Source organism: Falco naumanni, chromosome 8 (genome assembly GCF_017639655.2).
Source record: "Falco naumanni isolate bFalNau1 chromosome 8, bFalNau1.pat, whole genome shotgun sequence".
Classification (NCBI taxonomy): Eukaryota; Metazoa; Chordata; class Aves; order Falconiformes; family Falconidae; genus Falco; species Falco naumanni.
Genome location: NC_054061.1, coordinates 44,306,346 through 44,331,634, shown reverse-complemented (window position 1 = coordinate 44,331,634; position 25,289 = coordinate 44,306,346). Strand labels below are relative to the sequence as shown.

At 37.6% G+C, this 25,289-nt stretch overlaps 1 protein-coding gene across 11 annotated transcripts in view; it reads right to left on the bottom strand.

Annotated features, from left to right (window-relative positions):
• The window catches only part of MYO3B (myosin IIIB), a 207,275-nt gene that overhangs the window by 99,144 nt on the left and 82,842 nt on the right, over positions 1 to 25,289 (bottom strand). For 10 of the 11 annotated variants that reach the window (XR_005829436.1, XR_005829437.1, XR_005829435.1 and 7 more), the window contains 10 exons: positions 21,876 to 22,031; positions 8,435 to 8,531; positions 7,420 to 7,536; positions 6,435 to 6,539; positions 3,625 to 3,708; positions 2,743 to 2,945; positions 2,279 to 2,377; positions 1,582 to 1,696; positions 1,076 to 1,202; positions 721 to 931 (listed from right to left, as the gene is read on the bottom strand). Coding sequence is in view for 7 of the 11 variants with exons in the window: in XM_040604665.1 (XP_040460599.1) it covers positions 721 to 931; positions 1,076 to 1,202; positions 1,582 to 1,696; positions 2,279 to 2,377; positions 2,743 to 2,945; positions 3,625 to 3,708; positions 6,435 to 6,539; positions 7,420 to 7,536; positions 8,435 to 8,531; positions 21,876 to 22,031 (1,314 nt within the window). In the remaining 4 variants the exon portion in view is untranslated. Of the gene's footprint in view, positions 1 to 720; positions 932 to 1,075; positions 1,203 to 1,581; positions 1,697 to 2,278; positions 2,378 to 2,738; positions 2,946 to 3,624; positions 3,709 to 6,434; positions 6,540 to 7,419; positions 7,537 to 8,434; positions 8,532 to 21,875; positions 22,032 to 25,289 lie in introns of those variants that run through there. The other variant, XR_005829438.1, reaches the window with a different exon arrangement.

Here is a 25,289-nt window from a genome sequence, read left to right as displayed (position 1 = left end):
CTGCAAGCTGGACTGTGAAAAGCCCATGTGCTAGCTCAAGTACAGTCATACTACAGTCACACTAGAACTGCAAGTATGGGTGAGGATGTGTCTGTATAATATAGTGAAGTGCCAAGTACAGATCTCGGATCAGAGGCATTTTCCTATCACCTAAGGCATTTTCTTGTTTCTAAAAATCTCTGCATCTGCTCAAAAAGTCCAAAGCAGCCAGATCAGTACCAGGCAATGAAATTATAAGGATGCACAATGTGAACACTTCTGTAATTAGGAAAAATTAAAAAATCATCACTTACATCTCAAGTAGCAGCACAATAATAATCCAAGATCTGTATTTATTACTAACTTACAAAAGCAGAAGGACTGTAAAGGACTGTGAATACATACTACAGTTTTTCAGTGTACTCTAATTATTTACCAGCCTTCAGTATGATTTTAATGTTCACTACATAGGACACATCTTTTTAAAGAACTGCACAGCAGTTTAACCACCCAATTTCCATTGACTTCAGTAGCTAAATTCCACACAGCTTTTTGAAAATGCTGGGGTTAATGTCCTGGAAACAGAATTCAGTGTCACAGCATGAAAGCCATTTTGAAGCCTTAGCCAAAATAAACCCAGCACCCTTTCTGGTAAATCAAAAATATACAAAAATATACAAACGGATGAACTCAAAGACACATGCACAGTAAGTACACACAATTCAGTGATGTGTAACTTGCCATATATTTTTATCTGGCTGGAGCAGCGTATTAATACGATTTACGATCCAGCTGAAGAGCCGGCCATAAAGTGCTTTAGACATGGCATCTCGCACGTCAGCTGCTTTGTCCACAGTGTTTGTTCGGATAATAGTCTCCCCTCGTGTTACAACACAGTGGGAGGTTAGGGCCTCTTGAAGTTCTTCTGACCCAATACTTAGTAGTGCAGCAGCTAAAAGACAGTGGAAAAAAGATACATGACTGTGATTATGCAGTGGAAATCACCAGCATTGCTCAACTGTTACCACGAGTTAGAGATTCCCACAAATACAGTCAAATCGCACTTACAGAACCGACAATGTTAAAATGTATTTACCATTATCTAAGGCTTCTGGATTGGGAACCTCACTTTTATCTGTTTGGTGTTGAGAAGAAATGGCAGCAAACTCAATATTTCCAGTATTTAAGATTCCAGTCAGAATTCTGTACACTGAGTACACTTCCTGTAAAAGATGACAAGAAGCAATTTTAAATTAGATATGTAGATCATATTTAGGCTATGAAAGAAAAAGGTAGGCACTGGAATGGCTATTAAAGCTTGTAGCTTGCTCTAAGACCAAGTTCTACAAATTCAAGCAAGCTCCTACTGACACAGAAAAGAGTGTGATACATAATTGTGAGTGGACTTGCCTGAGTACCAGCTGAGACCTCAGGCTGGTCTCGGCTTCCAAGTGTGTGGTTATGCTTTCACAGTTCACTTCTGTCATAAGAGAGATTCTGTGGCACGTGTGTGTACCCACAAAACCATCTGGCAGCCTGAGCACAGGCAGCACTGGAGGTGTTTTTTATAAAGGTCAATGGTTTAACAGCTGGATCTCTTACCTCATCAGTGAATCCTATAATTCTAAAGCAGTGCTGAATCGCTTCAAATTGTCTTCCATAGGAATCTTTAGTAACAATATCATGCATTACTCTTCCAGTTTCATTATCTATGTATCTAAATAGAGTGGGAGAAAGAAAGCACCATACTAGCAGATATGCCAGTACAACCTCCAGTGATTTCAGTGCAAGTACCTCAGTAACTCGAAAGAACATTTATTTCAATATCTTCCAATTATATAATTTGGTGCTAATTCATAAGAAGTTTTTGCTTCTGTTGTGCTAACTTTGCTTATTCTTTTTTAAGATCTATTTTAGTGTTAGCAACATTTCAAACACATCCCCATACCCAATACAGATCAGACGCACCCAAAGTATAAACACTTAAACACAACTCCAAAGCACCTTCTGGGTTCTTACTGAAGCATTACAGTAAGAAATCATAAGATGATTGTCTGGATTTGAAAGTATGACAGAGTATCAAGCTTGATTTTTCCTCCTCTTTTTAAACAGTTCAAGTTCTCAAACAAATACAAATAATATAATGCCTTATTGTCCATCCTCTTCTTTGCTTGGGCGAATTAAAAAAGATCCTTAAGGGATGGAGAAGGATTAAGAGATTTTAAGGCATCATACTGAAAGCAAGAGCTGATCAATAGCTAATTACAACAAGCAGTTAAAACAAGCAAGTGATAGTTACCTAGGAGGCTTTTTATCAGGAAGTCTATATTCAGAAAGTTTCTTCTGATGATAAAGGCCAGCATAAATATAATAAAATATATGGAAATTTTTCTCTCCCCTGGAAAAAAACATATCTATTTAAAGCACATATGCTTATTCGTGTGTCATCTTGTACAATGTAAAAGTAGAAGTTCTTATCATAAGCTCACTGAAGTAGGTAGCAAATCTCCCACTTGTTTTAATGGTGTAGGATCAGCAACTGCAAACACGGAAAACCCAGCCAACCACAATATTTCTCCAAAGAATGAAGCAGCTCTGGCTTCCACTCCAAACGAACCAAACTGACTATTCTTGCTATCATAGTACTGTATCAGTGATCACAGCTTTAGCAGAAGACACAAAAGCATTTAAAAATAAAGAATTTTGGAGAACTGAATTTAAACATTATATAAATGTGAAAGGACAGACAATTAATATACCTACACAGCTTGTTTTATGACCCTTGATTTTTCAAGTAGATATTCAGAAATCTTTGCCCCCATTACGGCTCCTGTGGGTGTAAACATCATTTCCAGATATTTTCCAAAGCGACTTGAGTTGTCATTGATGGCAGTGCAGGCATTCCCAAATGCTTCAACCAGAGGATTCACCTGAAGAATTTTCTCACGCAAAGCACGGTTATTTGCCTTGATGAAACAGATAAAAGATCAGAAGGATCATTAAAAGTATATATTGCTTACCCACAATCCAATTCTTGCTTCAGAAGCATAGCATCCCTTTCTCATACTTGTATGGACTAAGATACTGTGTTAACCTTTCTACTTATACAAAACCAGTACCAACAAATTGATGAGGAATTCTCCCACAGGTAGGAAAACCCAGATTATTCTTTCCCTGCAATTGTTCTGCCTCTGAGGTGTCATATAATCAGAGTACCAAAACATCAAAAACTAAACCCATCTACTTAAGGTTAACCTTACACACTTGATTTTCCCATCACTTTGCACAACAGCATCACTTACAACATATGATGTATAAGAGCTTCTAAAATTATAGCCATGGCAAGATCTTAATTCGTTATTGTACAAAAGAACAACAGTATATGTGATAAACACTGTAGATAACTACAGGCACTGAACACTCAGGATCTGGCACTTTCTCTTTAAAAAAATATTGAATGGCTTGGTGTTGGTCATAATCTTATTATCTTCATTCAATACTCTCACATACATGATTACTCCATCTCTAACTCAAGCGAGACAATTCACATAAACAGCTTTAAGTATTGAAAATTAAATAAAGTGGTAATTGGGGGTTGGGTTGGGAGGATTTGTTCATAGTTTTACATGATAGACTAAGAAATACCTTTCCCAAGAAGGTCAAATGTTGGACGATCAGATGGGCACTTTCTGTCTTTCCAGCACCACTTTCCCCACTGATGATAATGCACTGAACACACAAGCCAAAACAGTTAAAGTTCACAGCTCACCACATGGTCAATTTCAGCTATATACTCTTATCTGTTATTTAATGTTTAGTACCAAGTCTAAAAAATACTTCAAGGGTCAACTCCCTCAACTCCATTCTGAAAGGAAAGATAAGCAAAGGCTCAGTGTAATAATTTATTCCCTGGATTACTAAAATGAGTCTCAAAATGCCTGATAGCAATGTGCATATGTGTGAAGCAGTGATTGAATTTCTAAGGGCTAAGACACATAAACAAGTGACCATGTCTACAGGCTAACACATGCTATGCACATATGCAGCTTGTTTAAAATGCTTAAAACTCCAAAACCTGCCACAATTCAGTTGACGTGACATAATTCAACAGTGCATCTAAGCTCACTGCATTGACTTCATATGAATTAACATGAAACACAGGGTACAGCTGTATTCAATACACTGACCAAAAGTCTGCTCGTGACTTTAAAAATAATCTTAAAAAATTGCTGCTGCATAGAGAGGTTACTCTGTAGGTGATGCTGATACTGAAGCTGGAACAGAAAACTAGCATCTAAACATTTCAGAAAAATATGCATCTGTTCATTGGATAATTCTGGGAGAACGTATCCATCTTCTTTCCGAGTCAGCAGTCCTTAACACATGGTATTTTATAGGCTTTCCAAATGGCTTCCAGACTCAGGGATTAGCTAGAATAGTCTAAATCACTTGGTATTCTCTCCGCTGTTAGGCTTCATGGACAAGAAGCAGAAAGTCAGTACACCTTGAAGGCCAGTTCACACCTGAACACTCAAGCGTGAACACTTAAGGTCATAGCAAGTAAGAATTCTAACAGCGTTTATTATTTTCCCATTTTTTCACATTCTCTACAGATCACCAGTACATTAGTCTACTTCAGGTACAGTATCAATGACATATAATTAAAATGTTAACACTGAGCAGTTGGATAGATTCACGTGGTTTTATGCAAACACCTGAAAATTATTTGCACCACACTGTGAACCTACAAGATTCTTGGCTGGGAGAAGATACAAGGTCCTAAAATACTTGGTGCAATGACACTCATATAGAACTGAGCTTTGTGAAAAGGTCTGAAAGATGTAGCATTTCTTTGGTGCTGTCTTGTGGCATCTGATAGCAGGTGCACAGATTGACTCTATATAATGTGTATAATATGATATTTGCATCTCATTTATTTCCTTCTTGTTGGGTATTTTTGTTCTTCTTGGAAACAGATAACTCGATGGATTTACAGGGTTATGATAACTAACTTAGTGGTCTTTGTGTGCAAAGAAAAGAAGTTGTGTGCAATAGTTTATACAGTTAAAATCCACAAATTCTTCTAGAACTCCTAAAACTCTTGTAGAATTGGCCAGACCTTGACCTTAGCTTCATGAGTATTTAGACCTGGAGTAAATTTTCAGGCTTCACAGGAAAATACATGGGAAAGCTCAATGGATAAAATAGAATCAATTTTTAATCTGGTTACAGTACTTATCTAATGCACCTTTACCTGAAGAACCAACATAACATTAGCCAGGTAATACAAACAGACATGTGCCTGTAATCCTTTGCAAACAGAAAATAAGAAACTGATTTAGATCTAAATGCAAATTACTTCTTAAACAGGTATAAAAGTCACAGGATTAAAGATGTACAAGGTTAGCCTGACAGGCTTATGTCAAAACTATTTTTTCCCCAACTAAGGTCTCACATAACTTATTCTACAAGAATACTTGTTTTCTTTAATGCCTCCAATCAAAGAGCATATAAGTCATTAAAAAAGTACTAGTCATCTAAGGTCACTGTACTTCCACATACTCAGTAGAACTGTTTTCTTCACCTTCAGTGTCCCTTTTATTTGTTGTCTTTGCTTGATGTTTTCTAATTGCAGGTTTTTTATTATTTTATTCTGCTTTTTGATTTTAAAAAAGCATTTTCTATGAATTATTGTGTGATGTGCTGGGTAAAATCAGGAGGATTTTATAAATAAAAATAATTATTAGCCCTCAATATTAATGTACATACCACATGTAAAATTAGAAAGACTACAAAGTTACAATCTTGATAATGCAATAAAAAGAAATCTAGCTTCTACAGCATGGTATTTCATTCTCATTAAAAACATTGCTATATAATTGGATTTGTGTTCTTATTACATTTATATTAGACCTATCCTTAATATATTTTACTAAAAAAATGAATTAATTGTTCCTATTTTTTGTGACTTGTAGTTAAAGGAATCGATTATCCACTGCTCGATAAAGTCTTCATGCAATGAAAAGTCATTCAAACTCTGTTAATCTGTTATGGCACTGAGACCCTCCTATCTTACACAGGTGTAAATTATTACAATACCTAGTGCTAGACAAGCTGGAATCAAAAGTGTGCAGCAACAATCTGCAGCTGGTGTCAACTGCTAGGACTTCATGGGTGTCCAGGAAACCACATTGGTCAGGTAACCCTATCATCTTATCTGAACTTTTAGTCTCTTTTATGCCACTGTGTTCTCTTCAGAATTCCCAAACTTGACTAGATTTCTACTCTGGTTTTCCTGATGCAGGAAAAAAAGGCTTACAGAAAAAATTTCCTGAAGTACAACATAACAGAACATTAGCTGTACATAGCAGCATATGATTAATATGTAGCATATTAATGTAGCATAGCGGCAGTATGATTAATATAAGATCTCAAAAAAATGAACAGATTCTTACCTGATCTTTGCTGAACGTAACCATACTTTGGTAGGCAGCATCCGCAGAGGCAAATATGTGGGGGGGGTTTGATGAACGCTTCACACCATGGTAAAGCTTGGAGAACTACATTTAAAAAAGAACACACATAGTAAAAATACAAAACTTAGCTATAGAATTAAGAACTGAAAAGAGGATAGTGACTATCTTCTGCCTGCTCAACAGAAGGTAGTTGCCTGTTTTACCACAGAATTTCCACTGAATCGCCTGGAAGAAAAGTGGTAATTCTTTGCTCTGTCCAACTTCCAGATTACAAATTCCAACAACTAAAATGCACTCCAACATTTCCCACACTAGACACTAAAGAGAACTGTATCACAAGGAACTGAATTTCAAACACAAACATTCAACCAAGGAAATACCCAACCTATAGAAAAAAAACCTTAAAAGATAACAGTGAATCTGAAATCTGGCCCCTCTACCTGCAATTTGCCTACCAATTTAGGCATCCATGGATACTAAGATTTATGCCTCCACCTCTTTGTACTTGTAGGGAATTACGCTGCCTCTATCTTTACAGCGTTCGATTCACTTGTTCCTTTTAAGTAGCAGCTGATGGCACAGGACATGTAATTAACCAATAGTTAGAGCAATTCTTCAGGAAGCAACAGCCGCAGCATAAGGAGGTTCATATAACCATCTCCTGTTTCCCAGAAAAAAGCACTAAATGCCAGACAAGATGCACAGCTGTGGCTGGGGTAATCTTCATCCCTCACTTGGAATTTGTGCCACAAAGCAGAAAGGAATGAAATCAAATGATGAGACCAAATTAAAAAAAAAAAAAAAAGAAAAAAAAAAAAGGAAAATATTTATAGCCACAAATTTCTGGAAGAAGAAAAGGCTGGGCTTTAGTCTGTGCTCTCAGGTTTCAACGTCACTTAAGTATTTTAACCAGTGGTGGTAATATAAAATCTGAGTGTACTGTCCACAGCTTGGAATCTCTTACCTGGGGAGAATAAATGCTGAGATTCTGGAAGGGGTTTAAGGCTATTAAAATGTCTCCAACATAAGTATAAATTTGTAAGTCAGCATAGCGTTTCTGCAGCTGATGAATAATTGTATCCTGAGAAGATTACAAAAAGTTTGATAGTTAAATGGTATTTTCCCAGTTAGGAAGATTTTTGTAAATACACTGAGAATACTGATTAAGAAATACTTATTATAAGTGTTACTAATTATTTTTCAAATGCCAACACCATAAAACCAAACAAATATTTTCAAAATCCTTGCTAATGCCATAGAACTGTTAAATGGCAACTCCTATTCCCAGACTGGTACATATTTTTATACCAGCCTAAGAAGCAGGTTGAAGAGAAACCTTCTGAAGAGAAAATGGCCATGCACATTATTTTTGCACTTCATAGTACATTTCCATTTAAATTTTTATTTGACCATGAAACAAGGATAATAATTTTTCAAGGATTAAATTTTAAGCGGTTGTAAGAGACTGTTTTAAACAGGACACTAGCACAATTTAGTAGTACGGTTTTTTCTTGCTGGCATGCAATTTAAGGATCATCAAAACAAAAATGTATAGATATTCTGCATATAGGTGATATAGTGAAATATGCAACTGATACTGTTTTATCACTTTTTATCAAGAAGCTGTAGATACTGTATTACTCCATATACATTCATCAATTTTAGGAAAAATCACTTAAATCTACATCCTCATGACTAAACTTCACATTTTAAGAAACTCACAAAATAATTTAAACTAGCATCACTCATAATTAAATTCTTCAGCATAATAGGATTCACTGCTACTGCTTTTATGTCACTATATAGAATATTAATGAAGTGATGATAGCAGATCAGTCACGTGACAATTCCTTTGCCGTGGTGAGACAAAAGCTTGCAAGAAGGAACTCTTCTTATTCTGTTAAAAGAAGCCTAAAAAGCAGAAACAGGCATAACGTGAGGCACAATTGTCAGAAACTGCTACTCAGACAGTACAGTACCTCATCTAGAACTTCTAGATTTACCAGATCGTCATCTAGAGAGTATTTATCAGCTTCATCCACATGGTAAGGTCTTCTAGTATGTATTCGTTCATGCCTAGAAGTTTGTTAGTAGAGCACGAGTGTTATAAAACTGTATCAAAGACAGCAGACACTAAGAGGCAACGGGAAGTCATGGGTGAGTGTTTTTGTCATGCGGAAAACACAGACACACTCCTTGAAATACATATTTTTGCTTGAAATATCCTCTTATAAAAGCAATGGGTCAGCTTGCTGTCCAGTGTAATATCTGTTTTCTCTTTCACAATATATAACCCTATCTATTTATCAGTGCTCAGATTAGAAGATTTATCTGTAGACTTACTACTCCCCACTCACACAGTATAAAAGAATTATCCCTCTCTTCCCTTCCCTTCTCGTTCTAAGTGAATAAACTACCACTCTGTTTAATTAAATCTTTCCCCCCACATACTCAACCTGTAGTATTGTCATCTAACGAACTTACAAGAAGCAACAAGTAGTATAAAATACTTCTGTTACCTTGGTGTATGCCAAAGTGCCGCCTCAGATGACCCTAGATCTGGCCCAAAACAACATTTTTGAGCCACAGCTGCCATCAGACTCTAAATTGTATGGATGTTCACTCAGCTTGTCCTCAGAGATTTAAGCCACACGGCAGAGACAAACTGTCACATAACCCCTTTATAATCAGATTACACTGAAAGAATCTTTGAAAATGCTGTGTATATGTTTTTAAACAACACATCTAGTTGAAACAGGGACAAATCAAGAGACTGTAGTATGTCTTCTGCCAAGGGGGTGAAATATGAATGCTGTAAGCACAACTGGGCTTTTCTTTACAACAAATATAATCAAAGCATAGTAGAAGGACACCCACCGAGATACAGTCTGCATCCTGCTGGGTAACACTCAGCATTGAGCCTCAATGACAGTCCTTGACAGACTGTTTCTGTATTGGTTGCCATGTAGAAAGTAGGAATCACATGATCACACATACCAAAACAATGCTAATATTATATCAAGCACCAACAGAATGGTACTGTGACTTGGCAGGAAACACTGTTTATCTATAATGATGAAGGTTAACATGAAGATGTAGCAGGTCTTTTTTTCTTTAATCATATCTTCATATAGTCATGGAATCCTGTTTCAAATATGAGCATTGAGGCTTTTGCTTTTTTTCTCTTTATGTACATCTCTACACTTGAAGCCAGTCAGCTTTCATTCAGTAAAAAGAATGTTGTCATATCCAAGAGCCATTATATATTATATCATCAGAAGAATTACTGCATGGCAACCCTCTAACAAAGAGGAAGGAAGAGTGTTAGCTAAGAGTACAGCTTCACTGATATTTGTGAAACACATTTAAAGTTTCTGATTTTTTTATGTCTGTTTTTATTCATTTCCCTTATTTACCTTTGTCTTCTCAATGAGTCCTGGAAAACTATTCTGTAATGGTTTATTTGAATTGTAACTAAATAAAACTGTGCAAACTGTTTTGTCAGTTATGAAATAAAATAGTGGGAACATAGCAGGTTTCACTGGCAGTCTCACTTACATTTTATATCCTACATTCCCAGAGAAGATAATCTGCTTGATGTTATACATATGAAGAAATTAAAGGAGAGCATAAACAGGAAGCTATGAAAGAAAAATTGTTACAGTGGGTATTATTTCCAGTGAGCAACATGGTGATTGTGTAAATTTGTTTAAAGTTCCATTAAATTAAATTTTCCATTTTCAGATCTTTGAGTAGGTGGTAGAGTTGTGAGTTCTTTTTGTCTTTTTTTTTTTAAGCAGTCACTATATTCAAGAACATTATACTTTGCTGACAAGCCAGATCCTCAAAGGAGTAGGAATGCATGTGAGTAGCCTGATGTACTACTGTTTTTTCTAATTGTTTCCATTTCAAACCAGTCAACCTCTTACTTCACTGCAGAGAAAAATGCTGTTGTAAATAATATAAGAGATGGGAGCACCCCTCAGTCTACAAATGAAGCAAATATTTTATCAGTTGCTTTACTTCATGCAGATGTAACTAACAAAACAATGGCTAGGCATTATAGCCAACATAACTCATCTGTGAAGCTTTTCCTTCCTCAAGCAAACCATCACAGCCACAATATTACATTGCAACAAGCTCCAACTACGGATGTATCTACCAGAGGTGCAGGGAGGAAGGGGAAGAGGGCACATTCAAACTTAAGCATCTCTAACTGCAGAATGGCTTTATAAACTAATCTGTTATCTGACTGTATTAAACTTCTGCTGTTTGTTCTCTTTAAGTGATAAGCAAATCGGGTTTTTTATTGGAAAAGGTTGTGGGTTATTTTAACACTATGTAAATAAAGTATGGTACTGGTTTTAGTTAAATGTAAGTGAAACATATATACCTCTGTGCATACATCTCCTTGTGCTTAACTCATTTTCCTAAGTACATGATTAGGAAGAGGATATTAGGAGCATAACATCACATTAGCTTCAAATCTGCTGGCCTCATCAGTCTTCTACTGACCCTATGTCCTACAGATACATTGATAGAGTGGGAAGGAAGAATACAGGCAGTAACCTTTAATTATTTCCACAATTTTACATCAGAAATACAATCTGCTTTTAAAATATATTTTAAAAAAATCTTTAAAAGCAGAAGAAAATGCTTTTAATTGGGGAAATAAATGTTGGTATTTTTTTTGCATAAAAAGTAGAATTATCAGCCATTTTTTCAATTACTCTTCCTTTCTGATGACATAAAAAATGTACAAACTCTAAGAAAAAGGAAAATCAAAGATATTATTTGCCTTAAGGTTCCAGCAATGTTCTGAATCATCCCCTGGAGGATGTAGTCTCTTCACTGACAGAAGTGGCATAAAGGGGTAGTCACTCAAGGTACCTAAGTTTATAAAATCTGAAAACAGCATTAGAATTATTCCAGCACTCCAGTGATGAGCACTGTCTGTTGAAGAAGGTTCTATCCTCCCAACCACCCTCGCTTTGCCTTTTTATCAGGCAGGAATAGCTGGGAGAGACAGAGTTTTCTTGGATTCTGGAGGAGGAGCAAAAGGTGAGAAGCATTTCTCCCTCAGGAGAACAATTTCATGAAGAGGGTGGGAAGCATTCATTTGTTCGACTTGTGGGGATGAGACAGTTTGAAAGAAAATAACCTCTTTTTTACTAGACAGCAGTCACAGTAATAGAAATGCGTTGTAAATAGCTATACGGTCATATGACCCTGCTATCAAGCTGATGATGGGGAAGGAAAAGCTAGATGGACCACATAGACTTCTAGACCAAAAAGTCACCTTGCTGGCAGGTCCAACCAGAGGATGAAAGCAGACCATAAATTTTTATGTTCATTGGGAAGCTTCCCTCTGATGTATCTTCTCTCTCTCTCCTCCCTTCACCTCCACCCCTAACATTCTTTTATGAATGCTTTTACTTTGGCCTCTTGGTGCAGTTAAGTATTTACATTTACTGGGTTTTTTTCTAGGACTCACATAGGAAAAACTGTTTCTGTACTTGTTCTTCTTTACATTATTGCCAATTTCAAAATGAATCACACCCAAACCGAGATTTACAAGAAAAATACTCAACACAATGAGAAAGAGTGAAGAATGTGCTACTGCCACACAGAGAAACTCAGCCTATTTCCTGGGCATTGCAAAGAGTGAATTTTGCTCCTCTACATCAAGTTTCAGCCTGGAGTAATTTGTTGAAGCAAGGTCATAATAGAAACACTGACACAGCTTTAATTAAAATATAAATGCTGCAGCTATAACGAAAATCTGTGTAACCTCCAGTAAAAATATATACACTATAATCAGACCAAGGATCACTTTTGGAGGCCACGGTAGCTTTGCAATTAAAAAAAAGAAAAAGAAAAAAGAAAAAAGAAAAAAAAAAAGGAAAAAAGTTTTAAACTCATTTGCCTAATATTCATATAGAGGAAGGCTAGAAGAATTGCATTAAATTACATTGTGTATAGCATCAGAGGATTATTTCTGGTTCTGTTTCTGTTATTATCTCTGAGTCCAAAGGAAATTACTGGCTGGATGCAATCAAGTTCCTTGCAGTTAATTGCTTTCAAAACTAAATGTGAGCTGGCAGAGAAGCTAGATGTGTGGTTGTAAGAAGTACTTCCTTGGATGGAATGCTGCTGTAATCCAGCTGGCTAAGAAGAAGGGGGAAGCTGCCAAGCTACCATAGTCTCATCCCAGTATCTGACAAGGTAACCTGAACATACCTGCCCTTCCCAAAGTATTTGATGCTTAGATTCTTTTTACTTTTCTTCCTTTTTGCTTCCCTCCCCGCCCTCCCCCCCGCCCCCAACTTCTTCAAGTTTGATTCTTACTGATGAATGCAAGGTTTCACAACTGTCTGTTCCCCATTACAGAAACAAACTTCTAAATGGTGACCAGCAGTAGTACGCTGACCCAGCATGACCCAAACCAATAAACTCTGATCTCTTTACTGTCTACAGTAAACTTGTTTAAAACCTTATTCATGCAAACACTGAAGTTCTTTTGTTCTCTTAAAAACTGAAACGAGGTTGGTAGACCTTTTCTGCTTGATTCCTATGAAGAAGCCTACTTAGAGACAGGAACATTAACTACCTAGTCTGTAAGAAAACATCCCAGAGAAGAATGAGACACACCTGGCCTTGGCATCTTCAAAGCTGCTAATAACTGGGAAACTGCCACTTTGAACCATATAACCAAAACCATTTGATACTTGATCAACATTAACTCTCAAACATCAAATCAGTTACCAAAATTTCAGGCCAGAAGTTATTAATCACTTGAAATACAGAAGACCATAGTTTTGCTCAGCTTCAGGTATTGTGACATTTGACAGGGCTAACAAAATAAACATAGATGGCAACTGGTGATTACTAAATATTTTTGTTTCTTCAAAATTATTATAGACTTATCTACTGCATTTCATATAGCTGCCCCACATTAACTCCCCCTAAAGAACAGCCAAATGCCACAGGGGAACCCACAGTATATAAAATTTTGAAAGACAGCTTATGTATGTTAGCAAGGGCAAAAGTTTTAGAATGCATTCTATGAAGAATCTTCTTTCCTTTTCCAATTTCTAAGCTTTCAATAATCTATTTTCCTCCTTGATGTTCTGCCCCTCCACCATAGCCAAAAGGCAGTTAATAGATCTACTATTACATTTGAATTTCTCCATCTCACATGCCGTTGTGACTTTGCTTTTTTAGATTTTTCTTCTGCATTCTGTAGTGGATAGAGCAGCCTGTTATTTTAAGGTGATTCATAAATAGGTAATTCCTTAATTGTTGTACATTCAAAGGGGGAAAAAAACCCCAGAATATTTTCATTACATTCTCTTCTGCTGATCATTGGTACAGTTTTCCTCCAGTTTTCCATTACTTCTACTCACAAGCCACTAAGTCATTTTACATCTTGTTTTTTTTTTTTTAATGGAATAAAATGGAAAGATTACTTTTTTGAGAAAGTCTTCCTAAAGGATGCAAGTTTTTATCATCAAAATTTATGCAAGGAGAGCTGGGACATTATACAGAATATTGGGGCTTCAAATTTGAGTTTCCCTTTTAAATGTCTCCATGACAAGCTCCATGGTATTTTTAAATGTTATTTATGGAACTTGAGATCCCACCTAGCTTAAAGGACTTTGGAAGTTTTGACATATGTTTTTCAACTTTTTCAAGACTGAACCAGCTGCCAGCTTTGCCAGGTTTAGATTAATCCCTGACAAGGACAAAACCCCAGTAATAATATTTGATATTTATAAACAAACTCCAGAGAACATGCCCACTTTTGCAGTATATTTTACCAATGTAGACAGCACAAAGAGTCATTTAACATTGAGAAATATTAGGAAACAGATTAAATCCCTTCTGACTTCTTCCTCCAGCAGGCTGGCAATCAGCCTGGATGTTGGAACCTCTTGTACAATGAATCAAAAAAGCAACTGACCACACCAATGAGTTCAGGAGATCAAAAGGCATATTTGGAAAGTGAGCAGCTCTCTCTTATAATGCCTTTATGGATTATCAAACACAAACACTGTTTAACAAAAATATAATCTACACAAACAGAGCAAATGCTTACTGTTAAGTGAGAATTAACAATATCCATAATGTGTAATGTATCTTTGCCTAGAGTCTTCCCAGACTCTATGGCAGAAAGAATGAAAGAAAAAATAGCTAGAGCTTCAGGCATTATGCATTTCTTTTCATTAACAAGTTTACTGTGACCAAAGGTACAGTACAGCTTTATAGAACAAGTAAAAAACAAGAAAAGTTCTTGCCTCAGACAAACTGCTACCTATTTTTTGTAGGAATAATGTATTAAGTGAAGCTATTAATAGCCATTTCATAAGTGGAAAAACAGAGAAATATTGAGGGTAAGTGATAAAACTGAGGTCACACAGTAAATCAGAGAGAGAATGAGGAAAAAAACCCACAAACCTCTACCATGTTTTTGAATTATAATTCAGAAGGTGTTTAAACATTCTTGGTATTTTACTGACATGCAATTGCATTAATCTCTATCTCAAAGAACTTATCCCTGAAATACAGCAAGATTACTATCAACTTGACTTGCGTACCCTTCTTTACTTAGAGAATACAGAATTAGCCACAAAGTCTTTATCAACAGTCAGTTATTATTACTGTACTAAAAACATTTCTATAATTCTGCTTGTCATTCCTAACCAATGTTTGCATGTTCTGTTGTCCATACCTTACTGTAACTTAAGATTCCTGCTTTTTTCCAGTTCTGCAATTTAACGCTACATGAGGTGCAAGTCTTTAGGAATTAATTAAATTTCTTGTTCTTATAATGTTATTATGTAGGACACTATTTGAATACCCTGAAAGTATTTCACATTCCTTGTGAGAGTACAGGATTGATAAAGCAATTAAAAAAAACCTAAACAAAACCCCAGCATCCTCTCTGATTTTAAGAAAAGCTTCCTGCCTAGAGGCAGCTATACATTGATGGGAATAAGAGTGCTCTGGCTCCCAAGATGAACTAGAAATCAGTATCCATGTGTTAAAAAGTAATGATGTATTCTACTTCAGAATAGATGGTAAAGATTCAGCATTGCTGGAACTAATATACGTGAAACAATGTTCTAATGAACTAACATATTTTTTAAGGATTAAAGATCTTTTATAAAAATAGAAGTAGTGGACTACTTAGTACCAAATACATTCCTTAAAATTAAACTTCATACAACTGCTTCTATGGCAAAGCTGTTAATGAAAAGCATATTGTTGTTAATTAGCATATATGTCCTGGTATTGTTAGAAACCAGACAAAACATACACATAGTTAACTGATAGCTTACAAAAGGGATATGGAGAAGAGATAAAGATAATACCCAGAGCGCAACCTTATGCAGCTGTGACATTGGACTTTCTCACAAAGTTTTCCCCCATGAGAGTATAAGAAACAGGCAATGCAGGAGTGGAGTGCTGATGCTGAAATTTCAGTTTCACTCAAGACCATGGCAAAACTCAAGGATTTCAGCCTAAAATGTGCCAACAGATTAAAAAAGAATCTTCTTCCTTGTAACAAGTGTGAAAAGAGGGGTATCCTGGCAGGGTTTTTCTGAAACTGAAAACACCTATTTGCATAAGGATAGGAGATACTTGCGTAAGGATAGGAGATATTTGCATCTCACAGATGAAAATAATTTAGAGAAAAATAAAACTGGTGGAAAAGTTTCAAAGTGCATCTTTTTCAGTAAAAAGGCATGGGCAATTGTTAATGCCACTTTGTATTTTAAAAGTCATCTTTTACTAGCATAAACTTTTTCTTTTTATTATTAATTTCTAACTTAAAGGAAATAATACAGTACAAAGCTCTCTGGTAAGTTATCTCATGACAAAGTGACAACAATACGTCTGTCAGCAACAAACTGATGATAGCGACAAATGTGTGTGTTAGTAGGCTCTTCTGAGCCCAGCAAGGACAATGAAGTGCCCCTTCAGTTCAGAGGTATGAAGAACTGTGCTGAAGTTAAGCCTAGCTACACTGCATACAAAGAAGTTTATAAATGAAGAATGAAAGAAAGTGAATTAAGGACGCATTTCAGCCTGTGACTCCAGAGGCTGACCCAGATGATCCTGCCAAAAGGGGACGGCTTGCTTCTTTCTACCACTCTCCTCCTTATTCCTGGTCAGGTGAAGTATTCCCTCCTTTACCTCAGCTACATCAGTTGAGGCACCCCTCTGCAGTCATTAACAGACTAGAAAATTATCTGTGTGTTTGTGTTAACTTAGTTATTTTCTCTTACTATAGAAGTTCTAGCTCAGGAGGTTTTGACAATCATTGGAGCTGTAATAAAAACAGCATCATGAGCTTGTTCCTGGGAACTATGGGAGAATGAGAAAAAGAAGCCAGTTCTCTCCTTCTCAGTGGCGGTGAGTTGATAGATTGACTCTCCACATGTCTCCATCACACCATCTAAACCAGTAATACTGACTTTCTAGTCTGCAGGCTTGCTTTCAGGCACAATGACCTTAAGAAATGACCCAAAATAGGGAAAACTGTCATGGCTTAATTGGAAAGAGAATCCTATTAAAAAAACCACTGGTGCTGACTCAGAAAAGAAGGAAAAGATGCAAATGCAAAGCATCGATGCTGGAAGACTTTCAAATAAGCCAAAACCCAGATACCTCCTGATCAGTTGTCATCACCAGTGGCTCCCTGAGTTCCCTCACAGTAGAAGCACTGTTAACACCAGCACCCTGCTGGCTTCCCAAGTTTCTGGAAATGTTCAGCCTGTGATCTTAGAACATTTTTTTTATTTACCTTTTAAATTATTGATCGGTAGTGTTGCTATATTCCTGAAAAGGACATCTACTTTTCTTTATCTCTGAACATCAGGGAATTAATGCACATTTCACTGTACCTGTCATGGGCACATCAATAAACAGAAAAAGCATAGAATCATTTAGGTTGGAAAAGATCTTTGAATTTCCCTAATAGCCAACCTAAACCTCCCTGGGTGTAACTTGAGGCTGTTTCCTCTTGTCCTGTCACTTGTTACTTGGGAGAAGAGACCAACCCCACCTGCCTACAGCCTCCTTTCAGGCAGTTGTAGAGAGTGGTAAGGTGTCCCCCTGAGCCACCTCCTCTCAGGCTAAAAGTCCCCATTTCCCTCACCTGCCTCTCATAAGACTTGTGCTCCAGGCCCTTCACCAGCTTCGCTGCCTTTCTCAGGACACGCTCCAGCACCTCCATGTCCCTCTTGAAGCGAGGGGCCCAAAATTAAACACAGTATTTGAGGTGTGGCCTCGTCAGTGCCAAATACAGGGGGACAATCATTTCCCTTGTCCCAGTGGCCACATTGTTTTGGATACAAGCCAGGATGCTCTTGGCCTTCTTGGCCACCTGGGCACACTGTTGGCTCATGTTCAGCTGATTGTTCACTAGCACCTGCAGGTCCTCCAACACTGTCATGCTGCCCCCAGGCTCATCTCTAACAAGTCTGGTTTTATTCCCTTCCCCCTTTGAATCTAGTTTAAAGCTCTCAATGAGCCCTGCTAATTCCTGATTTAGAATCCTTTGAGACAGGTGAATGCTGTCTGCTGCCAGCAGGCCCGGTGCTGTGTAAACTGACTCATGGTCAAAACCCCCAAAATTTAGCTGGTGACACCAGGCCCAGAGCCAGGTACTGATCTGTGTGATTTTCGATTACACACACCATTGTTCCCTGCAATTGGCAGGACAGAAGAAAACACTGCTTGAGCTCATGATCCCTCAACAAGTTGCCCCAAGGCTCTGAGGTCCCTCTTGATTGCCCTCTGACTTGTTGTTTCGACTTCATCACTGCCCACGTGGAAAACCAGTAATGGCTAATAATCAGAGGACTGTACCAGACAAGCGAGCTTTCCAGTAACATCTGTTCCCCGGGCCCCAGGGAGGCAGCAGGCTTCCTTGTGGGTTGGATCTGGTCAGCATATCAAGGCCCTCAGAGTGGAGTTGCTGATGACAGCCACCTTTCTTTTTTCTTGGCAGAGCTGGTCGATGTGTGGGGTTGACTGGCTCTCCGTAGGCAACTCCTGGAACCTGGATGGACTTTTGTTCATATCATTTTCCTGGCCCTCAGGTTCCAGGGCCACATACCTATTGTACAGGGGTACCTGGGAAGGTGAAGTAGGCTGGGGGGTGATTTGCCTGCTGCCCTGAGCAGGGACCTGTTTCTATTCCTCCCCATCTCTTAGGACCCCTCCCTTCTGCCTGGTGGTGAGCAGGTAGGGGGAGTCTGCTTCTGGTGATGTGTCCATCCAGAGCCATGTGTCTCAGTGATGGTAGAGAGCAGCTCCACCAGTCTGTCAGCCCCTCACACTCCCATACTCCTTAACCTTTCTACTTCCTCTTCCAGCTCTGCCACCAGGCTGAGATCATCCACCTGGTCACACCTCACACAGTTATCATCTCTGCTGCCCTCAGGCCCTCCTTGCAGCCCATGACCTGGACAGCTGCACGTTTATGTGAGAACTCTGTCTGGGTTGCCATATGCCTTCTGGTGCTGGCATCTGGCCGAATGGAAACCATAGCTTGGTTTCTTCTGGGAGGGTGAGGACCACTACTGGAGCTCGCCTCTGAGCCCTTAGGTGACAGTGCCCTCTCTGTGCAAACTGCTGTGCCACACCCTGGCTGATGTATGGCATGCACATACATACAATGGTATAATAGAAAGGTTTTACTCAACATGGGGTCTAATTGGCCTATTTACTTTGAACTGGTGACTATACTCAGATGACATTTACAGATCACCACAAATAAATGCCAGTAAATTTTTTTTACGGTACTATCTAGTCATGTGTTCTTCTGCACGTTAGATTCTGTATTGAAAATTATTTTATAAATGCATTACAGAGTTTTTAAAGCTTTTAATTGGCACCGATTTTCCTAGGGGGAAAAGCTCTTTAGTATTATGAGACTATGTCTATCCTTTGGGGAAAATTATAATTAGATGCTCCTGGTGATTGATTCTCTTGTAATAATCTTACATTTGTAGTCCAGTATTAACCGTCTGGCCCATAGACTCGGTATTTTGCAGGGATATGCTTTTGCAATCTCATTAAAGTTTGTACTAATTTGATCAAGTTTTAGATCTTTGGAAAATCAGCACTTTGTCATTCTCAACAGTATCTTGTAGATTTTAATGGTAAATGATCAGTAAGTTTTTGCCTTCACTGAGCATGGTCTCAGCACTGATCAAAGTGGGCTGGTGCTTACAATGCTACAACAATCAGAAAGACATTCTTTAATAGAAGTTGGGCCCATTGGCTTCAAAGTGAAAGTAGACACCTGTTTCTCCAGCAGCCTAATGTATCTCCTCTCTTATTGTTCATTGGCAGAGGAAGAAGCCACCTAATTCAGAGGCATGGCTAAAAGCAAACCAAGAGTCCAGGAAAGAACAAGATGGGTACAAAGAGTCTGCTGAGAGTAGACCTTTAAGACTAGAAGAGAAACTGTAACAGACCTGGAAAAGGTGAATTCAGTGACAACGAAGAACATGACTGCTGTGAGTACATTATCATGTAAGGAAGAACATCAAGAACACAGAAATAATTGAAAAAACAGAAGAACCTGGACTAGGACTTGCTGAAGAAGGTAGAGATCAGAACAGAAACTATTGGATGGTAGAGGAAGAAGACACAAGAAGCTAACTCTAACAGGAAAATAAAGCCTTAAGGACAAACAGAATGAACAGTGAATGGAAACTGATGGGAAAGGCGGGTCAGATAATGACCTGGGACAGGGAACCTGGGACTAGTTGGCCAAGTAAATTTAGGGGCATCGGGGACAACAACAGAACTTAGACTGGTAGAGAGGATAAGATTAGGACTAAATCCACTATTGCAAGAGTCCCCCTTCACCACTGCAATCTGCAGGTGCTACTGCATACAAGTTTCAAATTATCACCCTTGGTGAACAAAATATTTAAGATGGATGAGGAGTTAAACTCCATTAAGTGAGCACTGATTCATAGTGGGGGTACTGGGAAGCAAAATCCTTCCTACATTCCTGTCACACATAAGCATAGGATGTAGAAGCTTGTCTGTCACAGCGCTCCCAGTTAATATATGGAAAGGCTTGAGGAAAGAAAGGCTGTCTTGGTCTTGATTCATTCTCACTCCACATTATGGAGATAGATCCCAGAAGAATGTATTGAAATACCATGAGGAATCTATTCCAGAGCTCCTCTTAGCACAAGGACCATTTCTCTGCCTATACCTTCTATTTGGTTAACAGCTGGGAAAAACTCTGATACCTTTCAGGCCAGCCAACCCACAGCTGCAGGCAACTGATCCGTGAGGTGTTACATGGGCAAGGTCTGCTTAGGAGGCTGGATAAAGTAGAAACTTGTACTGGAACACTGGCATAGCGCCCTCACCCACAGTAAGCAGCTCCTGGTATATTTTGCCAGAAAAAAACCCCATCTACTACTATAAACCCGCAGAAGCCAACTTCACCTTGAAACTGTACTTACAGCTATTCCTTTATTTTAACTTGTACATTTTTGTTTGGGGTTTTAGCATTTAAACTACGGAGTCTTACGGCATATAAGTATACACATGTTTATGACTTATGAATCATGACATTTAATTTTCTTCATCAACATTAGTAGGTGTTTGTTTATAATAATGGGCCAGAGCTTATCTAACTCTAGACAAAATTCATATTACAGAATGATTGCTGAGCTTGGGAATGTGTGTTCATTTGCATTTAATTCTCTTTTGAAACAGTGAAATTCTGCCACCCTCTGGACAACAACTAAACTAAGACATATTTACAATCGGCCCCAAAAGTAAAAAATCCCACTGCTGCTGCTGAACTTTCATAGTATTTTAAGCACACTTTAAAATTAGTTACTAGGCTGAAAGAAAAATAGCAGTTACTATTAAACTACAGATAAAACAATTACTTTAAGTGCTGAATACCTTTCTTACTAATAGTATGTAACCAAAGAGCAAACTTCAAAGTGTTCTGTTCTTAACATTTTCTAGTACTCACTTCATTGTTCACAGCTGTATTTTTAAAGATCTGCAACCAAAATACGATATAATTTTTCATCATGCCAATATGTATTTCCACAAACCAAAACATCCTGGAATTATTAGCATCTCCATGACTGAGCCAAAAGTGAATACATACAGAACAGAGTTCAGTGGGAGAAAGAAGGCTAAGGAGGAGGTTGCGTTATAACTGATCAAATTAGCTTTAAAAAGTATCAATGGGAAAACGAGTATCTCGCATTCACATGGCATGCAGCATTATTACTAATACTGCTGCTAGTCAATGCATTAATAATAATTTGAGACAGTAAATCATGCATTCAAAGTTTCAACTTGTTCTTCCAGGATTAGCGTGGGGAAGGTGGGCTGCAGCATAATGTTGTACAGTACCTTGTTTTGGCTATGGAGCCTAGCTGCTGCTGTTCTTGGATTAGCTCAGCCAGCTGTTTCTGCAGAGACATATCTTTACCATGTACTTGCTTAATAAATGGATGCTCCAAAAGATGGGTGACTGAAGGACGCTTTTCAAAATCCTTGATAAGACACCTGTGACAGAGAAATAGTGGTCTCAGGCAATGATGTTATCTCATTACAGCATGATTTGAATCGGCTTACTGTGTGCCTGTTATTGTACAGTAGTTTCTTTTTCTACGAATTTGAGTTCCTCAGCATGCGACAAGACCCTTCCTCTACACTGGAATAAATCTGGCACAAAATACTTAAGCCAATTCACCCTACAAGTACACTACTATAAAGACTATGAATTTGAGCATATTTGACCTCTCTTTTTAACTGTAACTAGTTTACTATGAAAAAATGTCATTGTATCTTGTAAGTGCTATACAGTTCATCTACATTAAACATAACCTAAGATGAATAGACAATACGTAATTCACTTTAATTTTTTACCCGTTCTCCAATTAGGTAGTTTGACTAAGAACTGTAGGATATAGCCTATTAAAAACAAGTGAAACCTGTGATATAACACTAGTCAGAACAATTTGATACAGTGTTTTGTTTTTAAAATTAATGTTTCAAGTAGATATTCTATATTGCAATGACAAGTGTTAGCATAAGAATCATAAAAAATTCTGCAAACCTATGTAATTCAGACTGGAAGGGAAATTAATGAATCAGAATTAAATGCTAGCCAGGTACTAAAGTTCTGTCAGTGATAGGAACAGGTGATCTATAATGAGTAGAGATACATCCTATTAAATTAGCATAAAATAAAGTGTCATGCTAATTTATATAATTGAGATTTAAAATTGAGGAAGCCATCATTAAAATTGAATTCCTTTCTGTACAATAAAGCTGAAAAAATACAGTCCAAACAGAAGAATGATCTAACAGGATTAGATCACTTTGAAGTACCCTCTAATTCTTTATATTAATCTGTTTATCTTGCTCAAATAATAATATTGACATTGAGAATGTGAAAAAGAAATACTGCAATTCAGTATATAACTCCCTTGTAGCACCTATCAGTGCAGCAAATTATAGCCCAAGACTACTTTATTTGATGAGATCCATTGTATTACATACTTCACAATTACATCCCCTATTGCCTGATATTAAGTGATACACCTAAAGAACTCCCTTAGGCAGGGCCAAATATCACAAAATTACCTTTTTAGCCAAAAATGCAATGAAACTGTAATACCTTTTAGAATAATTTATATTCTAGCAGTATCAATAACAATTTGCAAAATCTAAACTACATCTAAAAAATAATCATACACATTAATTGATTTCAAATACTACCAAACACATTAGAAAATTATTAAAGTTTAGCCTCACCTCAAACACTTTACTGAAGCCTAATGTCTGGTCTTAAAATGATCCTGAAATATCTTTGAACATAACTTTAATATTTAGGTTCCTGAAAACCATTTTCCCAATCTCTTCTTGGTACATCTGGTCCAGAAAACAGAGTCTGTAAAATGTGCTACCAGTTTTGTAACTGTTTTGGTGAATTTTGCTATAGGCTAGAACTGTAGCCTCCTGATAGAAAGACTAAAGTAACAGAACCTGTTTTATCTACATCCCTCTGAGTGCAAGGCTATAAATATCAGTCCTTCACCTCCATGAAGAGATCCATCATTAGCCTTCAACAGATTCTGACAACGCTCCCCACACATACTTTTCCTTTTGTGATCCATGGTTTTTAAAAGTCAATACAGCCACACAGACAATATGGTCCCTGCCAATCCTGGTTAAATTTATATGTTGCCCAAGAAAAAGGAAAAAAGCATTTCAAAAGAAAGGTCACATTAATCAGGAAGGCAGAGGAAAAAAAACCCACAGAACAACAAAAGCTATGCAGTATACAAAATCACAGATTGATGGCAAGTATCTGAAGTGGAGATTTCAGTTTGAAAAGCTCATGCGTTCTAGTGCTTTTTACCATTCTAACAATAATTACAAATTTATAGTATTTATGCTATGTTGTTAATATATAAATTTTCTTCTAAGTTTTATTACATCAGGAAGTTTTCAGTAATATAACTGAATCCAAGTAAAGCTGTGTCATAGAATCATAGACTAGTTTGGGTTGGAAGGGACCTTTTAAAGTTCATCTAGTCCAACCCCCCTGCAATGAGCAGGGACATCTTCAACTAGATCAGGTTGCTCAGAGCCTCATCCAGCCTGACCTTGAATGTTTCCAGGGCTGGGGCATCGGCCACCCCTCTGGGCAACCTGTGCCAGTGTTTCAGCACCCTCACTGTAAAAATTTCTTCCTTAGATCTAGTCTGAATTTACCCTCTTTTAGTTTAAGCCATTAATCCTTGTCCTATCGCAACAGGCCCTAATGCCATGGCAGTTGCTTTTCAGATGATAACAATATTAGAGTTTAAATGGATTCTCTTCAAGAAATTACACAGTTCCAGCAGAATATCTTGTGTTTATCACAAGTGTGAATAACATACAAATCTTTCACCTGGTGGTACTTAGTTATTAATATAAATTCTATCCTGAGCTCCAGAACAACCTCCAAATGGATCTATGGACAATCTATGGAGAAGGTACAGAAGCTCAAAGATAAATTATTCCATATAGATGGCCCCTAGGTGAAACATCAAAATGTCCAGGACACTGCATTCATTAAGGAAGCCCAACAAGAAGAGATAGAAGGAAAACATTTTAGGGAAAAAAGTTCTTAGCTTCTCTATTATTTGTCTGAAATGCTAGCTGTTTCAGTCTGGCAGGTGTTTTAACGAGCATAGGTAAGTTCTGTCAGGGAGGCTGTCTTGAAGAATACTTTAGGATTACCTTTGCTTCTGTTGCATACTCCTGCCAATCCCCCACTGACTAGTCACTTTACACACATGCTACTCTTTTGCTTTGCAGCTAGCAAAGTTTATATATCGTTTCATCTATACGCAGCCTTTATTCTCTAGTAGTAGGATATTTTTGCAGTCTGTGGTCACTAGGATTTCACTTGGAACACAAGTAAAACTTCATGAATTCATAAGATGACCACACTATAGACACATCTATATGATTCTGTAATCAAAGTCTCTGTTCCAAGCTCAGACAGAGCACTATTGTGCCAAGTTTGTGTCTACATCAGAAGAAAAGAGCCCTTTCAGAATGCTAGTGAGACGCTGCAACAAAGCAGAGAGCTAGTAACTAACAGCCATGTAAGGGTGCAGGACAGCTGCTTAAATTCATGTCTAACTTCTTGTGTGAGTACTCCTACTCCAGTTAGGGAAAAGCTGAAGTTGGTTTAATCCATTAAGTTAAATGGCAAGTTCCCAGCATGTTAGGAACACAGCAGCAAAAAGATGAGGCAGGCCATAG